Source organism: Rousettus aegyptiacus, unplaced genomic scaffold, assembly GCF_014176215.1.
Source record: "Rousettus aegyptiacus isolate mRouAeg1 unplaced genomic scaffold, mRouAeg1.p scaffold_m13_p_3, whole genome shotgun sequence".
In the NCBI taxonomy this organism is placed as follows: domain Eukaryota; kingdom Metazoa; phylum Chordata; class Mammalia; order Chiroptera; family Pteropodidae; genus Rousettus; species Rousettus aegyptiacus.
The window spans coordinates 16,551,792-16,575,214 of NW_023416306.1; the positions used below are offsets into that span (position 1 = coordinate 16,551,792).

The 23,423-nt window shown below is 49.8% G+C and overlaps 1 protein-coding gene across 6 annotated transcripts in view; it reads left to right on the plus strand.

The window, feature by feature from the left end:
- AKNA (AT-hook transcription factor) overlaps window positions 1-23,423 on the plus strand; it is a 51,104-nt gene that overhangs the window by 25,076 nt on the left and 2,605 nt on the right. For all 6 annotated transcript variants that reach the window (XM_016152656.2, XM_016152645.2, XM_016152666.2 and 3 more), the window contains 17 exons: window positions 193-349; window positions 1,062-1,216; window positions 3,970-4,029; window positions 5,960-6,087; window positions 6,595-6,802; window positions 8,390-8,544; window positions 8,647-8,826; window positions 9,575-9,821; window positions 10,832-10,938; window positions 11,650-11,861; window positions 13,434-13,593; window positions 16,725-16,901; window positions 17,529-17,644; window positions 18,305-18,442; window positions 19,112-19,207; window positions 20,747-20,863; window positions 21,111-21,303. In XM_016152656.2, coding sequence (XP_016008142.2) covers window positions 193-349; window positions 1,062-1,216; window positions 3,970-4,029; window positions 5,960-6,087; window positions 6,595-6,802; window positions 8,390-8,544; window positions 8,647-8,826; window positions 9,575-9,821; window positions 10,832-10,938; window positions 11,650-11,861; window positions 13,434-13,593; window positions 16,725-16,901; window positions 17,529-17,644; window positions 18,305-18,442; window positions 19,112-19,207; window positions 20,747-20,863; window positions 21,111-21,303 — 2,606 coding nt within the window. The remainder of the gene's footprint in view (window positions 1-192; window positions 350-1,061; window positions 1,217-3,969; window positions 4,030-5,959; window positions 6,088-6,594; window positions 6,803-8,389; window positions 8,545-8,646; window positions 8,827-9,574; window positions 9,822-10,831; window positions 10,939-11,649; window positions 11,862-13,433; window positions 13,594-16,724; window positions 16,902-17,528; window positions 17,645-18,304; window positions 18,443-19,111; window positions 19,208-20,746; window positions 20,864-21,110; window positions 21,304-23,423) is intronic.

Sequence of the window (23,423 nt, forward strand, 5' to 3'; positions counted from 1 at the left end):
CCAGAAAGAGAATGATATGCAAACTTTTTGCTCAGTGTTTGGCCCCCACCCGAGGGCTCCATTAAAGGTAGCATTTATTATTATAGTCATGTTTGTTGAGTGCCTAAGTGATGGCATGAGTGAAGGTGAGGCCTTTTGAGTGGGTTTGCCCCAACCCTGACTTGGTTCTGCCTGTGCCTCTCTCCCCAACAGGTGAACCTGTACTCAGACCCACCCCAGCCCAGCCACAGCATCTACACAGGGACGGTGCCCCAGGGGACCAAGGTCTTGTCCTTTACCATCCCACAGCCCCATTCTGTGGAGCGGTGGCCAGGCCCCAGTGAGGCCTCACAGGCCTCCGAGGCCTCAGGTGAGTCTGGGAGAGGAGACATGACTGAAGGCTTCATTCTGCTTGTGATGCTGCTCTGGGAACACTTGACTCACACTGGGTTCAGGCCAGGGGAAGGAGGGAGTATGTGAAGCTCCTCTCCGGGCGCTTTGATTTTAAAAAGTCAAATGGAGATGTGGAAAGTATCCCACTTTGAACCACAGCAGCCTAGGGGAAGCTGTCACTCTGCCACTTAGCAGCTGGGTGATTGTGGGTGAGTTGCATGACAAAGAACATTGTTACTGTGGAGCCCATATGGGGTCCAGGCCCTGTACCCAGCCACATACATCCCAGTTAACCCCCGTGTCAGCCTGGTGAGGGGTGTCACACCATTAACAGTTGAAGAGCCCAAGGCCTGGATAGGTGAGCTCATGTTGAAGGTCACACTGCTACAAGGGGGAGGGTGGGATTTGAGTCCACATCTTTCTGAATTAGAACTCACACTATCAACTGGGAACCCAGAGGCCTGGCTTGGCTCCAGCCGTGTGATCCAGGGCAGATTCAGACTGTGTTCTCTTCTGTAAATGAGGACAGCACTGTCCAGCCCACTCCCACACACCTGTGTGAAGATGGCGTGACCGTGAGATGTCGGAGCCGTAACTTGACGATGGAGGTGGTGGTTTTGAGTACAGCATCAATCTCAGCTCCAGGAAAAACTGTTCTTGGCCCCAGTGTTCAGTGTTTTGTATTCCAGGGTGGCCATCAGCTCAAGGAGACCCGAGCCCCTCCTCGCCTACCAGCGCGCCCACCCCAGGGTGGCCTCCGGAGAAGCCAGGCATCACCCAGGACCAGCCCCCAGTGGAGCGGACCCAGGTGCTAGCTTCTCAGGCCAGCCGGTTCCTGGCCAAGGTGAGTGGAACCCCAGCTTTGCCAAGTGAGATATATGTCACCCAGAGAAAGCAGGACCTTGGCCTGCTTGGAAGAGAGGCTCTCTGTGAGGCCCACTTGTCACTCTCCTGACAAAGTTAACTTGATTATCTCAAAAACATGAGTCTCTCCCTTAGTGTTAGAGGCCACTTGGCTCTAGCCTCCTCCTTGTTACCCATGATAGGTTTAATTCCCTTTTTAGCATTATATCTCAGCAAACTCTCTCCAGTTGTGCTTAAAAATGTCTCCTGGTTCACTGGCCCCTGGGGGACACTCAACTCTCTCAGGATCTGGGGGGTGGGGGTGGGGTAATAGAACCTCCACTCTATTTTTCCTCCTCAAGATAAATCACCCCACTTTCATAGTTCATTTCATTACAGAAACCAATTCTCAGTCACCTCTCAAAGGGCCTTTATATTTTCATCAAATAGTCCAAAGAACTGAGAATTATTTGCAGGTCTGTTTATAACTATACACTTGGCTTTATTCCAAAAGTGCTTTAAAGCAGCTCAGAAAACACATACATTATAACCACATTCTGCAAACGGAAGTGAGGAAACTGGAGCAAAGGGGAAGTAAGGGTGAAAAAAAAATGAACTTAGAGTGAAGTGCATAAATAAAATGTTCTGTTGGACCCTGAACACTTTACCAGATTCATGTTTGGTTTTGAGCTTTCTAGCTGTCACTGCAAAAAGCGAAGTGAAATGCAATAGTTCATATGTCGCCGTGTCCATAAAATAAATTTCTTCAAAGAAACACCACCATTTATTTCTTCCTTCTTTCTTTCTTTCTTTCTTTCTTTCTTTCTTTCTTTCTTTCTTTCTTTCTTTCTTTCTTTCTTTCTTTCTTTCTTTCTTTCTCTTTCTCTCTTTCTCTCTTTCTTTCTCTTTCTTTATTTCTTTCTCTCTCTCTTCCCCCCTCCATTCCTTCCTTTATTTTTTTCTCTCAATCTCTTTCTTTCTTTCCCAACTTTATTTAGAGATATAATTCACATGGATTACAATGAACTCATTTAAAGTTAATGTTTCAGTGATTTTTACTGTATCCACAGTCATGCAATCATCACCACAATTAATTTTAGAACATTTTCGTCACCCAATATCCATTAAGCAGTCGCTCCTCATGCGCCTTCCCCCAGCCCCTGGAGATCGCTCATCTAATTTCTGTCTTTTTGCCCATTCTGGACATTTCATACAAATAAGTTCATATAAAATAGTTGTCTATTTTTTGTCCAACTTCTTTTACTTAGCATGGTGTTTTCAAGACTTATCCATGTTGTAATAGTGTGAACAGATACTTTCCTCCTTTTTGTCACCACCATTCTGAGTTCTATAACTGGGCAGACATTTCCCCTTGTCCTGCGTTGTTGTAAAATGAAGCAACGCCAAGGTCATTGCACTGAACAGGAGTGGGGACACCAGCTGACCCCTAACGATCCCGAGCGGGCTGTACTGTTCAATGCGGTAGCCACTAATCACGTGGCTATTGAGTGCTTGACCTATGGCCAGTCCAAATTGAGGTGGTCTGTAAGTAGAAAACACATACTGGACTTGAAGGACTTAGCGTGACAAAAAGAATATGAAATATCCCATTAATAATTTTTATATTGACTACACGTTAAAATGATATTTGAGGCTTATAAAATATATTATTATAATTAATTTACCTATTTCTATATTTTTAATATGGCTATTAGAAAATTTAAAATTGAATTTGTAGCTTTCATTGTATTTTTATTTTATGTTATGTAGATTATATAATATAATTATATTATATAAATTTCTACATTTCAGCAATGAACTAGAGCTGTCTTAAAAATGATCCCCAAATTAGCCTTTGCCTTTTCTTCTTACTATATTTTTTGTGAGGGTGATAGATGCACATGGTAAAGACCCTCACACAGCATACAAAGTCTCTTTTCTCACTCTTGCCCTTCTGTTCCATGCAAAAATGCTCAACACACACACACGCATTTATAGCAATGATCACGTGAGTATGTACGTTATACAATTACAATGCTTTCGATGTCCCAAATTTAAATAATTGTTTCTGGGTAGGCAATAAATCACTCTGTTCCACGTTCAAAGGGTACATACACGTAGTAGAAAACCTCCCTCCCATCTCTGTTGCCCTGCCACCCACTTCTCTCCAGAAGCAATGAATGTTTCCGTTTCTCGCATCTTTCTAGAGACAGTTTGTCATATACAAGCAAATATCTTTACATTTTTTCTTTTTTATTCTCCACATGTTTTCTACAGATGGTAGCATACTAGAAACACTGTCCTGTACCTTGATTTGTTTCCGAAAAGTAGGTCTCGGAGACATTTATACATCAGAACATACACATGTGCCTTTCTCTTCTCAATGTCTGCTTCCTGTTCCACAGATAGGCATTTAAACTGTTTCCTCCCCCAAACCCACCCCATCCCCAACCAGACCGCAATAAATATTCTGCCTCAGAGGTCTTTATGCATATGAGTAGGTATGCTTTGCTGTCAATAAATTCCTGGAGGTTCCTTCCCCTTTAATTTTTCCCAAGGCTGCCACGGCCGAGGTCAGTGGTGAAGTCAATTTCTGGCACGTGCTTCTCGCTGCTTGGCAGAAAACCCCCATCCCGAGGTGGGACCCAGCTTCTTGTGCCAAAGCATGAATGTGGCTGAGTGTGGGAGTCTGCAGGTCTCATCTTCCAGGGTCTGGATTAATGGAGCGTGTTTCCTTCCCCTCCCAATGTCCAGGTGGAGTCCTTTGTGGGCCTAATGCAGGCAGGACGGCTGACGCCCCAGGATCAACTCAAGGTAGATGCCCTTGGAGCTGCCAGATAACTGTCTCCCATCACAGAGTCTCTGAAGCCTCATTTGCTGCAAGACAGGCCAGAGAATCCCAGACATAGTGTCTCCTTTTAGAACAAACAGCCTCTGCTTAGCTTTCCATGATAATGACCATTATATTGCAATGGTTACCATTTATTAAGCAACAATGGTGGTATGTCAGGGACTGTGGCAAGCTCTCCATGAACATTATTTAATTTTATCATCATAAAAACCCAGTAAGGCAGTTACAGTCATCACCTTCATTTAACTGGAATGGAACTGAATCCCAGAGAGGTGACTTGAAGGCTCTACAACTAATAGGCGGCAGAGCCTGGACCTAGGTCATCTGATTCTGAAGTCCATGGTCACAATCACAGCCCTGCATGGCTTCCCACCAATTATCCTGCTGTCGGCAACCAGAAAGAGTCCTTCTCTTTTTTTATTATAATAGTAATTACCAAAAAAGAAAAAAGAAAAAAAGAAAAAAGAAAGAAAAAAAGAAAAAAAGAACAGAAAACTAGGGGGGGGGGGGAGTGGAGGAGACCCCTGACCTAACCATTATTAGTTTATTTCCTTTCGGACTTTGGTATTTCTAGATAATTGTCATCATACATAAAATGTAGATTTCTGCTCTATCAGCCAGGTCCCAGGAAGGAGCAGATGGAGCTCTCAAAGCTGGGAGTGTGGGGGCCAGTAAAGGGGCAGTTAGCAGGGGTGTGGCAGCATCAAGGGCCTGACGAGGAACACGGAGGCCCAGAGATTAGTGCCTGCCCAGAACCGTTCCCCCCAGGTCTCTCTCCTTTTGCCCTGCGACCTCTCATAGATGTCTCCCGCTGACCAGACCCCACGGGAAGCCAGTGAGTAGGGAGCCCAGCTGACACTCAAGAGCCTAGAGAGGCAAATGCAACACATCTGGTTTGGAGAAAATATTACAGTTCAAGTATTTTCCTCTGTTATTATACAGATGTCACATGCATTTTCCATTTACAAATGTGTGATATGTATTATATTATCTAATTGGGTCGATGATCAAGGACTTTGAAAATTAAAACCACTCATTTTCTTCCCCTCTATCCTAATTCCTTCATATCCATGGAAGTTGGGAGCTGTTGGAAGATCAGGCTTGACTGGGGACTAAACTCTAGATTGTCCTTGGCCTCAGTCTGTCATCAGCATAGAGTGGGTAGGATGGGATGATACAAAGCCAGGAATTATGATCTCACTTCCTGTAGTTTTTACCTATTATGTTTACTATGAGCTCTGGAGGCCAGATGGCCTGGGTTCAAATACTTCTCTACAACTTTCTCACTCACTGTATGACTATCACCAACTTAAATAACAGTGCTTTAGTTTCCTCCTCTTTAAATGAAGTTGATGATGTACCCTTCTCATTAGGATAATGTTAAGGGTTAGATGAATAACACAAAGTGCTTTGGCATAGAGCCTCAATGATCAGTAATATTAGTTATCATTATGAACAGTACGATGGTGATAACATCATCTGTGCTGGTCATCTATAAGCATTTGGGAAAGAGCGACTAATATTCCTAAACCCACATGTTGCAAATCAAGGATGAGGACCCATGGTCTCTCAATTACTAGGTCCTTATGGGGGAACGTAGTGATAGTGTATTTGACACTACAACTGTCATGGAACATTGGGGTTCTTGTAGGTCTACCCAAGAAGGACTGGTATTCTCTGGAGCTGGTGCCAAGTCTCTATGCTGTGCTTCTGCCGTGCCAGCCTGATGGCAGAGAGCTCAACCAGGATAGGCAGACTCCAGAGGGTCTCGACCTCAGCCTCCCAGGGGGCCCAGAGGCCTCCGAGACCCAGAGTGAGTCCCATGGCCTTTTCATGGGCTGTCTCGTCCCTGGGGTCTAGGCACTCAGGCCTTCCTGTCCTGCTTGGTTTCAGGGCTTCCAGCTGCTAAAGGCTGCCCACTCGGCCCTGGAGGAAGAGTACCTGAAGGCCTGCAGGGAGCAGCACCCCGCTCAGCAACTCACCGGCTCCAAGGGGACTCCTGGGAAATTTGATCCTGGCAGGTACATGCTGGGGAGGGAGGCCAGGGAGGACAGATGAGGCAGGTCCCCTGAGTCCCCAGGACAGGCACACTTACTTCATCCTCATAATTGATACAGCAGGGGAACAGAGAGAAGTCCTATTCTAATTAACCACATATCCAAATGAAGGAATATTGAAAGGTGAGATTTGTGTCCTTCTGGACTCACTGCAATAAGACGTGACTTTGGAAGTATGAGCTGAAACCCCCCTCTTTAGAGAATGGGGGACCTGAGGCCAGAAGGAGAAGGGATTTACTCAAGGTCCCACACCTATTGGTGGCAGAGGAGGGCTTGGGTTGAGCCCTTTTGATTCCAAGTAGAGTCTACTTTCATCTTGTTTATTTCAAGTTCTCCGCATAATCTAAATCATGGTGTTAAATAGACCTTCTGTAGGCATTCTCTGGGATGTCTGCTCTGAGGCACAGCCTCCCAAACCTTCCTGATGGGGCTGCCATCCTTGCTCCCAGTGCTGATGTTTTCCTATTCCAGGGAGCTGGAGGCAGAGATATTCCAGCTAGGAATTCGCCTAGAAGAGCTAAAGGACCGTGTGGACCAGAACCAGCAGGAGCCTGAGCGAACTGGGTCAGACTCGCCTCTGGACAGACCCCTGGCCACACCTTCCCCGCACCAGCCACCGTGCCTGCCCTCTCCCTCAGCAGAAGCCCCCACGCCGACCATCCACACCCCCTGCCCTGAGGTATCTCTTTGCCCAGTCCTGTTGTTCTGTTCCTGCCTTCATCCTCTTCTTCATTAATTGACTTATTCACTACACATTTATGAAGTGTGTACCATATGCCAGAACCCATGACACGTGGTGGGAATTCAGTGGGAAACAAAAAAATCGGTGGCTTCTACCTTCACGGAGTTTTCTGTCTACTTGAACTAATTACACGGTTATTTAATTAAAATTTTGAGCAGTGCTCTGAAGGAGGATTATGGGGTTCTGAGTAGACAGTAAGGTAACATAACTGAGTTTGGGGGGCGGTCAGAGACACTCTCCCTGAGGCGATAATTGCTTAACTGAGATCTGAAGGTGAGTAAGAATGACTAGGTGCGGACGAGGAAAAGCCATCCAGCAGGAAAAACAGCCTGTCCAAAGGGCCTATGACTAGAATATGGAAGCGCAGGGCAGTTGTCTGAGAGGTAGGGTTGGAGAGGCAGGGGCCCCGTGACATAGGGGCTGGTGGGTCACATCGAGTATTTGATCTTACATTGCTAGATTTTTCAACGGGATACCACATGAGAGGATTTGCAGGAAGGCCAGTCAGAGATGTGGAGGTGGCAGGGCAGATGGAGAGATCAACATGGACTTGAGAGAGATTTGGAAGGCACACTTGACTGGACTTGGAATTGGGGCGAGAAGGAAGGGCGCCGAGGATGAGCTCTAGGCTTCTAGCTTTTGGTATCGGATGGATGTGGGGACTGTGCACCGTGACGGGAGATGTCGGACAAGGGCCATACTTGGAAGGGGCTTTGTCAAATTTTCTCCATTCGACATCACAGCCCATAAGAGACCATCACAATCTTTATTTTGCAGTGGGCAGAGTGGTCACATAGGTGACCGAGGTGGAGTCTCCATGCCTTGCTGCCTGTGCTCCTCGCCACGTGTGCTGAAGGACTTGGGGATTAGAGCAGGAGAGGGGGCTGTATTGTTAGGTAGGGCAGGGGCTGGTGAAGAGCTGGGTGCTGGTAGAATATCCATGATAGCCAACATCTTGAGTAATTTAGGAGAAATTCTCTCACGCCCTGCTCTGCCCAACAAGGTAGAAAAACTACTAGGCACTATGCTATCTCTTGTACTAATGGTGAAAACTTGAGTGCATCATCTTGAGGGCTCCCATGCTCCGGCAGCGAAAGTGTTGTAGGGGGGCTGAGTGTCCATACTGAAATCGAGGGGGTCAGGAGAGGTGCTTTTGGCAGAAAATCTGGGTTCAAATCTCAGTCCTGCCCCTCACTTCTGTGTGACTTTGGGCAAATCATTGTGACTCAGTAACATGTCTGTAAAATAGGTCATAATAACCATATGTACTGGTGGGATTGTTGTGAAGTAATATCTCTACAGTGCCTGGCACATAGTAGGTACTCAATTAGTGGCAGCCAGAACTGAAGATCACACGATCTGGTCCCTACATTTTGCATGTACATAAAAGGGTGGTGGAGTCGATGAGTCTAATCTATTTCTTCCTCTTTCAGCACCTAGCATGAGCCTGACCTGAGGTAGGTTCTTGAAAAGTGATGTTTAGGTTTCTGCTGAATCTCTGCCCTTCCTCCTTCTGGCCCTCAGCCCAACACCGCCAGCCTTGGTCCCTGCCCATTGCACATGAACGTGGAGGTGAGCACTATTGGCGGTGAGGAGGAGGACAGGCCTCTGGGCCTCCCAACCCCACTCAGGCCCAAGGAGCTGCAGGTGAAGCAAGACTTCCAGAGGCTCTTAGAGCGGTGAGTGATCACCAGGAGGAAGCCAGGGTGTCTGGCCCAGTGGCTGGATCTTGGCTAACCCATCTGGGCAAAGGTCATGCCCCTCTGTGTGTCCTTTGGCAGGTACTTCAGTGTCAAGTCCCTCCCGGAAGCCATGAAGGCTGAGGAGGAAGAGGAGGAGGAACAGGGCCGAACGCTGGAAGTTGATGGGCCGGCTCCAGCTCCATTAAAAGCAGACACAACCAGGCTCTCCGTGAGGCGGACCCTGGCGCAGGCTGAGAGAAGTCACAAGGCCCCCCTCAAGTAGGTCCATGAACCTCCCCCACTTGTCCCACACCACCTCTGAAACTACAAAGGTGGTGATTGTCTCAGTGAGATAGAAAGCTCTTCACAGTTCAGAAATGGCTTTCCTAGGCATCTCTCCAGAATATATGTACTAATAGCACTTGGGTTGTGTGGGATGTGATTTTCAGGAGGATAGAAGCAGCATTAAGTAACATTATTCTTTTTGTCAGCCTCAGACCTTCTAAGTACATCACGGAGAGAGTCTCTGTGCTATTATGTCTTTAATGCCTTTCTTGGTCTTCCTTTAAACAGAGAGAAAGAGACAGAAAGTGAGCAGGTCTCAGGCCCATAGCCTTTAGCAGGCAACAGGATCTATCTAGAATATGATAATACTGTTTTCCCGTTTCTTACATTTATTTTCAAAGTTAGTTTCCATTTGTAATGCAAAATACTAGTCTTCTGTTTATAATAGTGACATAAAGTCTTTTTGAGTAGATGGAAGTTTATGGAAATAGCTGCAATATGGAGATGGTATGCAAATTCCTGTTCCATACTATTCCCATGTGTTGTGTTGGGTGGGTTTTGAGAAAAGTGAGGTTCAGAGAGGGGAAGTGCCTTGCCCAAGGTCACACAGCTAGGAAGTGGCAGAACCAGGGTGGGCACCCAGGGGTGTCTGACTCAGAGCTTGTGGCCTGGACTGCTTGGCTCCCAGGGCGGGGCTGCACGGCCCACATTGGGGCTCGACATGCTTCTCCTTCCCTGCCAGGGAGACTGGGGAGCAGATGGTGTCCACGAAACCACCAGGCTTCCATGCATCCATGGCCAGAGATGGGCACCTGCTGGAACCAGGTGAAGCTAAGGCAGCTCCGCCCGGCCCCGGCAGGTCACCCTGCCCTCGGGACAGCAAGCCCGCGGCCTCCCACCAGAGCAGTCTGACCAGCCTGGAGGGAAGCGGCATCTCTGAGCACCTTCCCCAGAAGTCTCTGTGCCACGCTGGTGGTCCCCACCTGGAGGTAGGTGTCCACAGGGGCATGGGCGCAGAATCTCAGGGAGCGTTCTGCCTCTGGGACTTCGCTCGCGCTGTTCCTTCTCAGAATGCCTGCTCGCACCCCGCCAGTCAATCCCGCCCGACCCGCAGGGCTTATGTCCGGTGCCACCTCTTGGCCATAACTTCCGCCACACCTGCCCCTCTGCCAGAAGCCCTTGTTCCTCCTCTGAGAGCTTGCAGCCCATGGCCTGTCTTTCTCTGAGCCTGCTTAGCACGGCCGGGTGAGGTAGTCGTTGACACCACGCTGCTTGTGCCATTAGCACAGCGATTTTTAAACTGTTACAGGGATCAGATCACTACGAAAATGTGACTTAAGCTATGGATCCTCCCATAGAATAACACATATGTATGGATGTGTACACACACACACACACACACACACACACACACACACACACACCCCACTATAGTCCTCATGAGCCTGTGGTAAGGAATCTGCATCAGACTACGAACTCACAAAGGGCAGGCGCCCGTGTCGCTCGGTTTGTGTTCTTTGTGCCTGTGTGAGACCCAGTGTGTCGGAAGTGTGTGCTTTAGATGGCTTGCGTTGTCCCAATTCATTGGGCATTTCTGCAGTCGGATAGGACCGTGGTGTCACAGGCCCGGTCCAGACGACGTGTTGAAATGAGCATTCCCTCCCCACGGTGGGGTTGCTTCCTCTTCCTCTTTCTATTCCTCAGCTGAGGAAATCTGCAGTCCATCTCTCATGGCCCTGGCTCCCACTCCTCAGGGAAGGGGGACTTGCTCAGGATTCTTTCAGGGTGTGGCATCCCCATTTTTGGGCTGGTGCTCATGCTGGGTCCTGAGGGCCTGAGGACCCTCACATCCTGGGCCTGGCTGTGGGGAGAAGGGAGCTGGGCCAGCCGGCCTGTCTGTGAGCCTCTGGAATGTGAGGCCCAGGCCAGTACTCCGGAAGGTCTTCCCAGCCTGCCTTGGGCACATTCCTCAGACTTAAAGGGACACTGCTTCTTTCAGGAGCCCTGGATGGCATCCCCTGAGACAGACAGTGGCTTTTTGGGCTCAGAAACCAGCAGAGCATCACCCCTCACCCAGACCCCAGAGCACCGGCTCTCCCACATCAGGTATCCTGGGGACCCCCACGATTGTCCCATCAGTGCCACACACCTGGGATAGCCTGGGAATCAAAGTGCCGGTGAGCCCAGAACAGGGCAGATGGTCTGGGCATTCTCAGAGCCCTCATTCATTCTCCCTAACTAGAGGCCCTTGTCCCCATCTGATTGATGGGGGGAACCAAGGTTCAGAGAGTGAAAGTCACACAGCCAATCAGCGAAGGAATAAATATTTATTGAGCAAATAAATTTGTGAACGGCTGGGAGGGTGGGCTGATGTGAGAAGAAGACAAGGACAAAGGGCAGTCAGGGTGGCTACCTGAGGAAGGGATGGCTGGAACCCAAAGGGAAGAGAGGGTGGAGGGGACTCAGGCGAATAGTGGAGTGCCAGAGCTACCATGAAGAGTGACGGCCTCCGAAGCCATGGAGACCCCTCCATAGGCCCATATGGTAACCTAATCTCACATGGATTCAAAATTCTATTTCTCTGTTTATTTTTTTAAAACGAAATTGGGCTTTATGATTTTGCATATATTGGGTGGGCATTGTCTACAACTGTGCAGTTTATAAAGAAATACATGTTTAATGGGGGCGCTTTTTCGGAAATCCTGTCCTTTTTAGGGTACGAATTTCCCAAAGTCAGATCTAGGGTGCGGAGGGGCTCAGAGGCTGTGGCCTCTCTCTGTGTGACCTCAACATGTCCCTCTGTTCATGATCCCCCAGCACCCCAGGGACATTAGCCCGGCCCTTCACCGCCTCTGTGCCCCAGGATACCGCCTACCACTCTCAGGCCAGGGGTCTTCCGGTGCCCAGAAGAGCTGCTGAGCCCTGCACGTCCAGGAACCAAGCCCAGAGGCACCCCTCCAACCGAGACAGGCCTCTCTGGAAGAGGGTCCCCAGCTTCCGCCTGGCACAGGCACTGGCAGCCGAGATGGGTGAGTGGACACGTCTGGATTAGCCAGGACCTGGGGTGGTCAGGTTGCCTAGATTAAAAATCAAACAAAAACTCTCATTGTCCTTTAGAATACAAAATGTCATATAAGTTCACTTTAGGAAAATTTGAAATATTAGATAGGGTGGACAAAAGGGAACAAAAGAAAAAAAATGCTAAAAGCCATTACTATTGACATTTTGGTACAGAACCTGTGAGCTGCTTTCTGTGCCGGGGTGTGTGCGTGTATGTGTGTGTGTGTGTGCGTGCGCATGCACGCACACACGTGTTTACATGTACATAAAATGGAAATGGGATCATATTGTACATGAATGTTTGATTACCTTTTTTTCACTAAACATTGTATCGTGAATACTTTCCAAGTCTACAAAATGTATCTGTAATTTAGTTTTTTACCACTAAAAAGTACATGTGAGCTTTTTATTGAAATAAAACATATGGGAAAGAATATAAATTGATGAATTTTTGCAAAGTGAACACTGACCAAGAAACTTGGTTTGGTCGGAGCCCCATAACCCCCCAGACCCCTCTGGTCACCCCTGCCCCTCCCGGAGGAAGCCTCTGCTCTGACTTCTAACACCTCAGATGAGCTTTGCCTCTTTTTAAGGCTTAAAACTGTTTAATTTTTAAAAAATTAATTTAAAATTTTACTAATTAATTATAGATTCACATGCAGTTGTAAGAAATAATATGCTGAGACCCCATGGGCCCTTCGCCTAATTTCCCCCAGGGATAACACCTTGCAAAATTACAGTGCAGTGTCATAAAAAGGTAGGACATGGGCTGAGTCAGGATACAGAACCTTCCACATCACAGGACCCCTCGCGTTGCCCCTGTACAGACACTTCCTTCCTTAGCTTCTGGTGACTACTAATCTGTTCTCTATTTCTATAATTTTATCATTTCAAGAATGTTATATAAGTAGAATTGTATCGTACATAATCTTTTGGGGTTGGCTTTTTCACCCAGCATAATTCTCTGTAGATTTATCTAGATCGTTCCATATATCTATGGTTTGTTCCTTTATATATTGCTGAGTAGTGTTCCAAGGGTTCATTGATTTTAATGCATGGGCCAGGTTAGTGGTTTTTAACCTCTGGTCGCCCATTCCTTTGAGAGGCTAAAGTTTTGAACGCCTTCCGCCAAAACATGCACTCAGGTAAAGGTGTGACTAGAATTTCAGAGGGAGGTGGAGGCTCTGAAGCCAGTTCTAGAACAACATGGTGAGACTGATGACAGAGTCTGGGATGGAGGCACGTGAGGAGCAATGAGCTCTTTGCAGGGGGAGGGTCCTGGAGACTTGGATCTGATGCCAGGATAGTGGAGTGTGGTGGCCGTTCTAATTACAGCAGGCCTAGCTTAACACCCCCAGCTCCCAACAAAAAACACATCTTCTGGTTTTTGAGGTTGGTGGATCATAGACCTCATCAAGAACTTCATTTGTGACCTCAACTAGGCACTGTGACTTTGCCCCCGCATCCTTCCACCCGTACAAGTTCATACCTCGAGGGTCTTCTCCGCCGGAACTCACTTTGTTCTCTTTCTGCCTCCCTAGCTGTCCCTGGCTCAGAGCTGGAGGGGCAAAAGCAGATTTCTGAACAGCCGCCTCCCAGCACAAGAGTCAGCCCGCCCTCCAGCCCAGCCCCTGCAGCTGTCACTCTGCCCCTTGGACTGACAGAGGCCACCCATACCCTCCTCACCAGGACTGGGCGAGAGTAAGTCAGATGCTTGGGCACTGCAGATTCAAAGTCATCCTAGAGGTGGGAGAGTGATGCCCAAGGGAGGCAGGGCTTGCTCAGCCCTCACGTCCGTGGTGGCTGTGCTGGGGCCAGGCAAACCCAGGTGCCCTGCCTTCCCAGTTCAGGGCTGTCTCCGTGGGACCTCATTGATCTAGACTTTGAGGACATATCTCCAGCCAGTGGGAAACGAATTAGAGGTTCACCTTTCTGGTGCTGAAACTTCTCTCCCTACCCCCAACGTTTCCAAGACAGGGCTACCCTTCCCAGGGATATGTTTTCTGTACTTTGTGTATTCATCGTATGAACTCAGAGGAGTGTTTTTCAGTTCTTTTCTTTTTAATCCAAGCACAATTTTTCTAAGAAAGTTACCCCTTGCTTGGCTGGATAGAAATGAGAAAATAGGTTGGTTAGCCCTCTTAACTTCTCCTCGGAGTTGCTTTTGGCCAATAATCAATCACACACCTTTGTTGGATTGGGGTGTCTGTCCCAGAATCCCAGAATGCACTGGGGAGACTGCTTTGTAGTAACCAATCTAAAACCTCCATGTCTGGTGCAATTATGGGGCCATCTGTCACAGGGCCTCAGTGTAAAGTCAGGTCCCGCTGCTGGCATTTGGCTTCTAGGTCTGACTTTAGTAAGTGTACTCCTGCAGTCCCCCTGACATCAGCGTAGGAATTAGAGGCTTATTTACCTACAATATGTGAGGCCCTGGGAATCCAATAGTGGACAAGACACAGCCCTTGACCTCATAAGGCTCACCATCTTGTAAGACGGACAAAGAAACAGGCGGTCACACCCCAAGTTTGATCAGTACGGTGATGGTAGAGGCTCGAAAGACTGTTAATGCACTGAAGAGCATCTAGCCCAGGCAGAGGCTTCAGGGAGGGCTCCCTAGAGGAAGTGGTATCTCAGTTGAGACCAGAGGAAGAGGCATGGAAGAGTATCCCCAGCAGAGGGAACAGCATGTGCAAAGGACTTGAGATAAGAGGGCGCCATCCCCTTTGAGGAGCCAAACACTTGTTCTAGCCAGATCTTTGAGTGTGAGGTGGTGCGTGTTGAGCAGTAAAGGCAGAGAGATGTCGATGGGGAGATGTGGAGGAGACCTTGGAGGGCCTCAGAGTCCGTGGCTAGAGGTTTAGATCATGGCTCAGCTCAGAGAAGTGTTCACTGAATATTCGTGAATGCATAAACACTCCCTGGAGTGTGTATAAACACTCGCAGTGAGGGGGATTTTAAGCAGGGGAGCGGTGTGGTCAGGTTTATGTTTTAGAGTTCTCCGGCCCCCCGCGGGGTTGATAATGGAGGCTGGGAGGCTGCTCAGAAGGCTGCTTCACCCAGGAGAGAGAAGATGGGGCCAGTGGGGAGGGAAGGGGGGAATGAATGCATTTAAGAAGAGCTATTTAGATGTCGGGCCCACAGGACTTAGTAACTGGTTAACTTTATCAGGTTTTCAGGGAAGGAGAAAGGTCTAGAATGACGCAGATTTTTTTGGCTGGCCGCATAGCTGGATGCTGGTACAGAGATGGGGAGCCCAAGATGGGGAGTAAGTTTACAGGAAAAGATAAATTTTAAGTGCCAGTTGGCACTCAGTCACTAAAGGGTTAAGTCGAGAAGACCGAGTCCCTGATAGAAACAGCAGTGAGGACAAGGACAAGCGGCACCCAAGCAGGTGTTCCAAGCCCCAAGCCCTGAGTGGTCCTCGGCCGGGGACAAGAAGCCGGAGCTGCCCTCCGCCTTCACGCAGCACCACAGAGCCCTGGCCCTGCCTTCCAGGGGTTAACTGGTGACGGAGCTCTCGCTGTCCTGCAGCCACCGCCCTTACAGTTTGCCTTGGAAACCCCAACAAGCGTCTCCCTAGGGATTGCTAGGGGAACCAACCGCCCTTGGAGCCCTCGGACGTACACTGCACGAGCGCATAGCTAGAGAGAGGCCTGCTTCCTCTGGCACACTCATCTGAGAGCCGATGTTTGCTGGAGGTGGTGCCAGGAGACACTCACCTATGAGTCCAGGGGCCACCAGGCAAGAGCTAACCCTGAGGGGCGCCCCCACCCCGGAAGTTGGCTCCCAGCAGTAGATGCAGAGCCCACATCAGCTAGAAGGACTGCCATGCCAAGCCACACTCTGAGCTGGAGTGGCAGGTTTGTGTGTAGCAGGTCTGTCTCGGGGGATTGTCTGCCACAATGCCAGCAACACCCTCAGAATGAGACTAGAGATTCAGGGACTGAATTGAGAGAAAAATGGAAACAGCATTTGTTCCCTAGATGCTAGCAACTCATTGAGATACCTTCCCTTAAGAGATGGGCTGTGGTTGGGGTTTCCCAGGGATTCCCAGCAGCCTTGCGGGTGGCGCCCCTGCTGCTTCCCGACCTGCTCGCGTTCAGTTGGTGATGGGGAGCGCCTTGTCCTCTCTCCATGCACAGCCCTTTGCTCTGCTCCCTCTTGGAGCCCGGGAGTCTCCGTCAGTAATGTTCCCTGAGCATCTGTGAAGTGTCAGGGTCTCAGGGCTTGTGAGATGGGAGACCTCTGCTTGCCTGCTGATGTCTCATTATCCAGTTGGAGAGACAGATAGATAAGCATCTCCTGCCAGGAGTGGAGAGATGGACTTGAACAAAGCAGGAAGTGTCTGGAGGGACGTGGGTAGGGGGCGGGGCTGGTCAGGGCAGACGGGAGCCAGGCCTGGATGACGGTTAGGGTTTCTACAGACAGGTAGAAGAAGGCAGGGCAGCCCAGGGGCCGAGGCAGGTCAGAATTCAGATTTTAAAGGGGAGCTTTAGCCAATGCCCTCTTTATACTGCACCCTCGTTTCTGCCTTGAGAATTGGTCACTGATGGTTCAGAACAGCTGCTCAGAGGCCCTACGTTCTAGGATGGGTATATCTCAAAGAAAGTTCTGCTTTGTTCACTGCAGGTGCAGGGACATGAACTCAGAGAGGTTCGAGGTACATAGCAAGAAAAGAGAACACATGGGGAAGTTTGAGAATCAACAGCAGAGTCGGACCCTGTGCTTGTGAGGGAGGGACAAAGGCTGGTACGTCGGGCGTAGTAGGGGGTGACCGTAGTTAGGTTCACGTGCATCTGTTCTTCGTTTCCGTCTCCACTCCACCCCAGCCGGGCCATCCGCGAGCTGCAAGAGGAGGTGTCCCGGCTCCGTCTGCGGCTGGAGGACAGCCTGCACCAGCCACCCCAGGGCAGCCCGGCACGCCCACCGTCTACCCTTGACCGCCCTGCCCGGGCCCGGGACCGGCCAGCAGATGCCCCATCTGCCTGGGGCCCTCACTATGGCAGGTGGGTGACCCCAAAACTCCCACCCTGTGCCTTGGTGGCAGCCACAGGAGGTAGGTATGGCCAGCCTCTTGCTCTCCCCAGACATGTAGACATGGGCACAGTAACACCGTCTTTCACTCATTTATTTATTCATTTTTTTTTACTGTCTAATATTTGATGCATAAAAAATATAGTAAACGTGTTTATAATAAAGCATGATCCTGAACTCACCACCCAATGGAAAGAGCTAGAAGATTTTCAGGACTCTCACCCTCTCACCACTCACTCAGCAAGACATTCATTCATGACGATAACTTATAAAGTCAGCTAACTTTGAATGGTTCTCCGAGAGGGCGCTAGGTCAAGGGTTTTATGGACATGAACGTGTCTCACTGATCCTTCCAGCAGCGCTCTGAGGCAATTGCTCTTACTATCCCCACTTGACAGATGAGGAAACTGAGGGTCCGAGAGGCTCAGGTCTATTTTCTGTGATTCTGACTCCAGGGTTTGTTTTGGACTTCCATGGTCTCCTCCTCCCATCATGTTAGAAGCGTGTCTCTCGGTTGGCCTTCTCGCTGGTCATCTTTAAAGACTGCATTAAAACCTCATCCAGTGACAGCAGCTCTCTCTCTCTCTCTCTTTTGCTAGTAAATCTACAGAGAGGTTGTCCAGTGAGCCTGGAGGTGCAGAGCGAGCTGTCCCTGTAGGGAGGCGGCGAGCCAGGTCCACCTCGGTGCCGCGAGAGGTGACCCGACTGTCCTTGAGTAAGTGACAATCTGCCAGGACTGAGTTCTGGAGGCCACAGTCTGGGCATGTTAGCTCAGTCGTCAGGGACACAGCAACAGCGTTAGAAGGAAATTAGATAAGTTTTTGTGTGTGTCTGTTTTAGGCGGTTTTGGTGCTCTGAAGTACAATGCACTTCCAATAATAATTAATGTATCTGTAAAGGCTTCACGTGTGTGTGTGTGTGTGTGTGTATGTGTGTGTGTGTGTGAGATCTCACTTAATTTTCACTGCAAGATGGGTCATATTATCTACATCCTGCAGATAGGACACCTAAGCCCAAAAGCACAGGGGACCTGCCTAAAGGGTCATGGGTCTGGAATTGGTGGCCGGGTTCAGCCCCAGCTCACACCTTCCTGACCGTGTGACCTTGGCCAGGTGGTTTACCTGTCTGTGCAGTTAAAGGGACAGCTAATGGTGCAGGAATAATAGCATCTGTCTCGTGGGATTACCGTGGGGTGTGGGGCACAGCGCTTGGAAAGGGTCTAGACTGGTGCTGAGCACAAGGGCAGGGGTCCGGGGTGTCAGCTGTTTTACTGAAGGGTGGATCGGGCTGCCCTGGGGTGGCTGGGACAGGCCGTCCCTGAGATGCGTGACCCTCACTGCCTGCCCCACTGCCTGCCCTCCTGCTTCTACCCCAGGTTCTGAATCTGAGCCAGCCTCCCCACAGCTGTTCTCTGAGAAGGGAAGGACCACCACGGACACCCCACAGGACAGAATGAGAGGAGTGGGCCGTACTGGAAGGCCAGACAGGGTCACCTTCCGGGGCCAATACACAGGTGGGCCGGAAGGGAGGGCCGAGGTGGGCACAGTCCCCAGGGTGGTCTCCTCTGTCATGGGGAGCTTTTTCCATTTAGCCATTCAAATATTGCCATTTTCTATGAGTTCTATGGTATGAGAAACATCAAGGAGCATTGCCTCTGAATCCCAGTCCATTTGTTCATTCATTCATTCATTCATTCATTCATTCATCCAGCAAACAGTTTCTGATGCCTCTCCTTTGCCAGGGCCCATGCTGGTTTCTGGGGAAGCCCATTCGGCTAGTCATAAAGAGGTTTATGAAGCACCTGCTGTTTGCAGGACCTGGGCTACAGGGTGAACACCGAATCACTTACTCTTGGCCCATCTTCAGGTCTGATTCCCCAAGGGGCCTCTCTGTCTTGGGAACTAGGCACCTGGCACATAGTGAGTCTTGAGATGACACACGGTAGGATTTCAAAGTGCTTAACATTAAAACAAATATGGATAGGGCCCCTACTTTCATGAATATGATTCTATAGCAGAGAAGACAATAACGAATAAGCACTTAGAGTGTGTACATTATTATAGTAAGTATCTCATAGATGTGGCTGTCGGTTCTCTGCCTAGAGGGGGATTTAGTAAAATTACCTCTCCCCTCTGCCTCCAGATGGTTTTAATAGTCTCTCTCTCTCCTTTTTCTGTTCCAGGCCAGGAATATTGTGTTCTGACCCCCAAGACTGTCCCAAGAGGGGGTGGCACAGTCTCCTGTCCCCACTGCCAGCCTGTTAGGACTCAGGATGCAGGTAAGGGATGGAGGCGGCCACAGCAGCAAAGCTGGAGCTTCTTCGCTCCAGGGAGGGTACCGCTGGGCCAGACGTAGGCCTGCCCTGGGTGCGGGGGCGGGTCAAAGGTACGGACGAGGGAACGGGATCTTTCCGGGCTTCTCGGGCCTGCCAGGGTGTCCTGCCCTCACACGTGTTGCTCCCAGTGCTGCTGCCTAAAGCCATCCTCCTTGACCTCGTCATGGAAAAACCATGGACGCGATTTAAGAAGTTCCTGAAGGGTCCTAAGAAGAGGGGCTGGGGCTGCAGTGATTACACCTTCTCTCCCCTCCACCCTCCTTCCACGCCTCCTCCTTCCCCTCAAACACAGCAGGGAGGAGCAGTGAGGAGAGCAGCGACCTGAGAATGTGGGTACCGGGTTCTAGTCCCAGTCCTACCACTGACTTGCTATGTGGCCTTAGGCAAGTTTCTTAACTTCTCTGAGCCTCAGTCCACATCCATGATGAAAGGGTTGGAGACTCTTTTAAATAATGAGGATGATCATGATGGAGCTGTTATTTATTAAGTCCCTACTGTATGCAGGGCATTATGCTAAGCATTTTACAAACTTTAATCTTCGTAACTCAGTGAAATAGGTTTTGCTCAGTTTATTATTATGCCTGCTTTATGAGTGAGGAAACTGAGGCTCAGAGAGGTTAGGTAATTAATTTGCCGAATATAGCTTACGAGTGGTAGAGCCAGGATTTGAACCCTAGTCTTTGTGATTCCCTCTGCCTTTACTATAGTTCCAGTAGTCCTCTCCATTCATTCATTCATTCATTCATTCATTCACCACCTTTCCACACTGGGTCCTGAGTCCTGTACCCAGGGAACTGTCAGCAGGCAATGACAAAACAGAGCTGGGATGAGGGAGCCCAGGGCGGGCTCGGGAGTGTATAACTCCGCCTGGTGAGTGGGGGTGTTCCCACAGGGAGCAATGGCTGAGCCAAGGCCTGAAAAAGTGGAGCGGCCATGGAACTGAGCCAGAGGTGGCCTCGAGGATTTGCATAGGAGGAGAATGGGGGTGCCCACTCTCCTCCTGCCAACTGGGCAAATTTAGGCCTCCACTGGCCCTTCTGGTACCCAGGGCCATTGTGGGCCACTCCCACATGGGGAACGGGTCTGTGTCACTGTGGGGGAAGGGCCATAGGTACTGGGCTGCCGTCAGGACTGCTGAGTTTTGGGTCAGGCGAAGGACCACTGCTTCCCAGCTCTGAGACCTTGGCAAATTATTCACCTTCTCGGAGCCTCAGTCTTCACATCTGTAAAATGAGGGAGTGGTGATAGCGGCTGGCCCCGTGGCTTGTTGGATTTGATAAAATGATCCATGAAGGGCCCGAGCAGAGAGCCCGGCTCATTAAATGTAGACTCTCACTGTCACAGTTGCCATTGTTCTTGTCACCCAGATGGAGGCAGCTTGTCTCCTCTGCATGGTTTGGAGGGAAGCTCAGTGCTGCAGGAGGCTCCAGACCTGGTGGTTCAGACGTGATCCTTTTCTGACATCTCTTTCTCCTTTTCCAGGCAGTGCTGTCACGAGGGACTCACTGGGACCGTCTCCCACTGATGCCCTGCGATGTCCCCTGTGTGGTCGAGTTGGGTCCACCCCCGAGGGGGACAGCCCAGACTCAACCACCTCTGGTAGGGACAGATGCTCAGCCTCTCCCCTTAGGTCTCCTCTATGGGGGTTTGGGGCCTGGGCAGGGTTAGCAGGGCGGCTGGAACGGAGCACACTGGGCAGAGTGTTTGCTTCCTAAATCCAGGCATTCCCAGTGTGGCCAGCCTAGTGGCCAGCTCGAACAGGGCAGGGCCTGGGCAGATCATCTGTTCTCTGTTGATCTTCCCAAGTGGTCAAACTGTGTCTCTCTGGTGTCCTTTTTCCTGGCAGGGACAGAAAAAGCCGCCACAAAGAAAAACTCATCTTCAGCTTCCAGCCCCAAGCAGAGGAGCAAGCGGGTTGGGTCGCCGCCCCGGCCGCCCCCTGGACTGTGGTATCTGGCTTCTGCACCTTCAGTACCAGCCCCTCCTGCTTTTGCCTACGTCTCTTCAGTTCCCATCATGCCTTACCCATCTGCCACTGTGTAAGAGCCTTCACTTTCAACCCTCCCCCCACTCTCTTTCTGAGTTGCTTAATAATCAGCATTCGGACCCGTGTCAGGTAGCTGCGAACCTGGATGTGTATATTCCTTTGCTTTCCCCCTCATGTACAATGTGCAGAACAAGTCTGACACTCATGGAGTCGCTCAACAAACCTTGAATGCTCCCTGCGCACCAGGGAGAGTGCTCGGCCCTGGGGACCCAGCACTGAAGGAGCTTGGCAGAGGGCCCTGCCCCCTGGAAGCTTACAGCCTCATAGGGGTCTAGAATCCTAACCATCTTCCACTTCTTGGTCGTTCTTCACAGCGAGCAAGTAATGCGCACTGAAAAAATGTTTTTCAAACAATTTTAGATTTATAAAGAAATTGAGCAGATAGTATAGAGAATTCCCCTGTAGCCCCCCAACACACAGATGCACAGTTGCCCCCACTACTAACATCTTACATTAATATGGTACATTTGCACAGTTAGTGAACCATTTTCAGTGTTATTATTAACTGATGGCCATAGTTTATCCAGACTTCTTTACTTTTTATCTAAAGTCCTTTTTCTGTGCCAGGATCACATCCAGGATCCCATATACATTTCGTCGTCATGTCCCCTTAGGCTCCTCTTGGCTGTGACAGTTTCTCAGACTTTCCTTGTTTCTGATGGCCTTTCCGTTTTTAAGGAGGACTGGTCAGGCCTGTGGTAGGATGAGCACTTACTTTTGACGTGGATTTGGATGTGACATTGGTCCAGACAGAAGAGAGCAGTGGAAGCAGAAGTGGTTCAGGTTTTAGAGTCAGCGGCGCTGGACCCCCGTCTGCCACTCGTTAGCACTGTGGCCTCGGCTAAGGTTCTTCTTGGAGGCTCAATTTCCCCATCTGTTAAATGGGGTAACATTGCCATTTGTAAGAAAAAAACGAGTAAAAATGGCTTCAACATGACAGGATTGTTCAGGGTGAACAAAGGCCTGGACTGTAGAATTAGGAGACTTGTCTTCTTGTCTCATCACTAGCTGGTCTGTGCCTCAGTTTCCCCCACTGTGGAGTGAGTCGGTTGGGACTCTTCTTCCATGGCGTGTCTGTGGGTAGTGGGGGCCAGAGTCCTTGTGGGGCCTGGCATTTTGTAGGAGCACAGGCTCAGGGGGCCATCCGGCTCCGGCCCCCTGTGAGGGCTCATGCCTGCAGCAGGATATCTTGCTGCCTTCTCCCCTGTGTCTGAGCAAGCCGTTAGGACAACGTCCACTCCAGCAGCTATGAGAGGCCTCACTCCATGCTCAGGCCTTTGGCAGAGGCGGTGGAGACATCTACCTGTGATCTGACTTATGGGGCAAGAAAGGTTTTGCCTGGAATTTGGTGGCCCAGCATCAACTCTCAAGTTTCCATGGTAACCATAGGTCTCTACTTCTGAGGCTATTCCATATTCTTCTGGGTTCAGACCTCTGGACAGACCTAACCAGGTTGCTGTCCTCAGACTTGGATGGGTCACGGGGCAAGAGAAAGGCCCTGGGCTTTAGCGCGGGACAGACCTGGCCAGCAGCAGCCATATAATCTTGAGCGGGTCGCTTTGCTCCTCTGTGCCCCAGTGTTTTCCTCTGTGAAATGGCTTGTGATGAGGATTAAGAAAACGAATGCATGGAAAGCGCATAGTACGTTGAGGGTGGCCAGTAACCATAGTGCTCCTAATGCTGCTAGAGCGCCGCCTGAAGATGCCTTTGTTTCTCCCGCTGTAGGACTGAGCATGCTCAGTGGATGGGGCCTGTTGCACCCTTTAGAAAGCTGAATAGGCCTGTGCTGCCACCTAGTGGTCAGCCACCATATAGCCCCTGCATCTTTCTAGCTAAGAGGGTTGTTGGTTGGTTTTTGTTTTTGTAGCTTCTGCCCTGGGGGAAGTTTTGGGTAACTCTCAGGCCAAGCTGGACATCAGATTATCAGAACATAGTGGTGTGCGGGAACCCAATAATCACACCAGATAGTCCCCAAAGGGGGGAAGTGGATTCAAGAAGCCCCTTTATTCATCCATTTGGTTCAAATGACAGTCATCAGCATCTACTGGGTTCTAATTAGCTCTGGTGTAAATCCAGTGCTGCCCCTTCCAGCTCTCTGACTCTGGGCCTCCA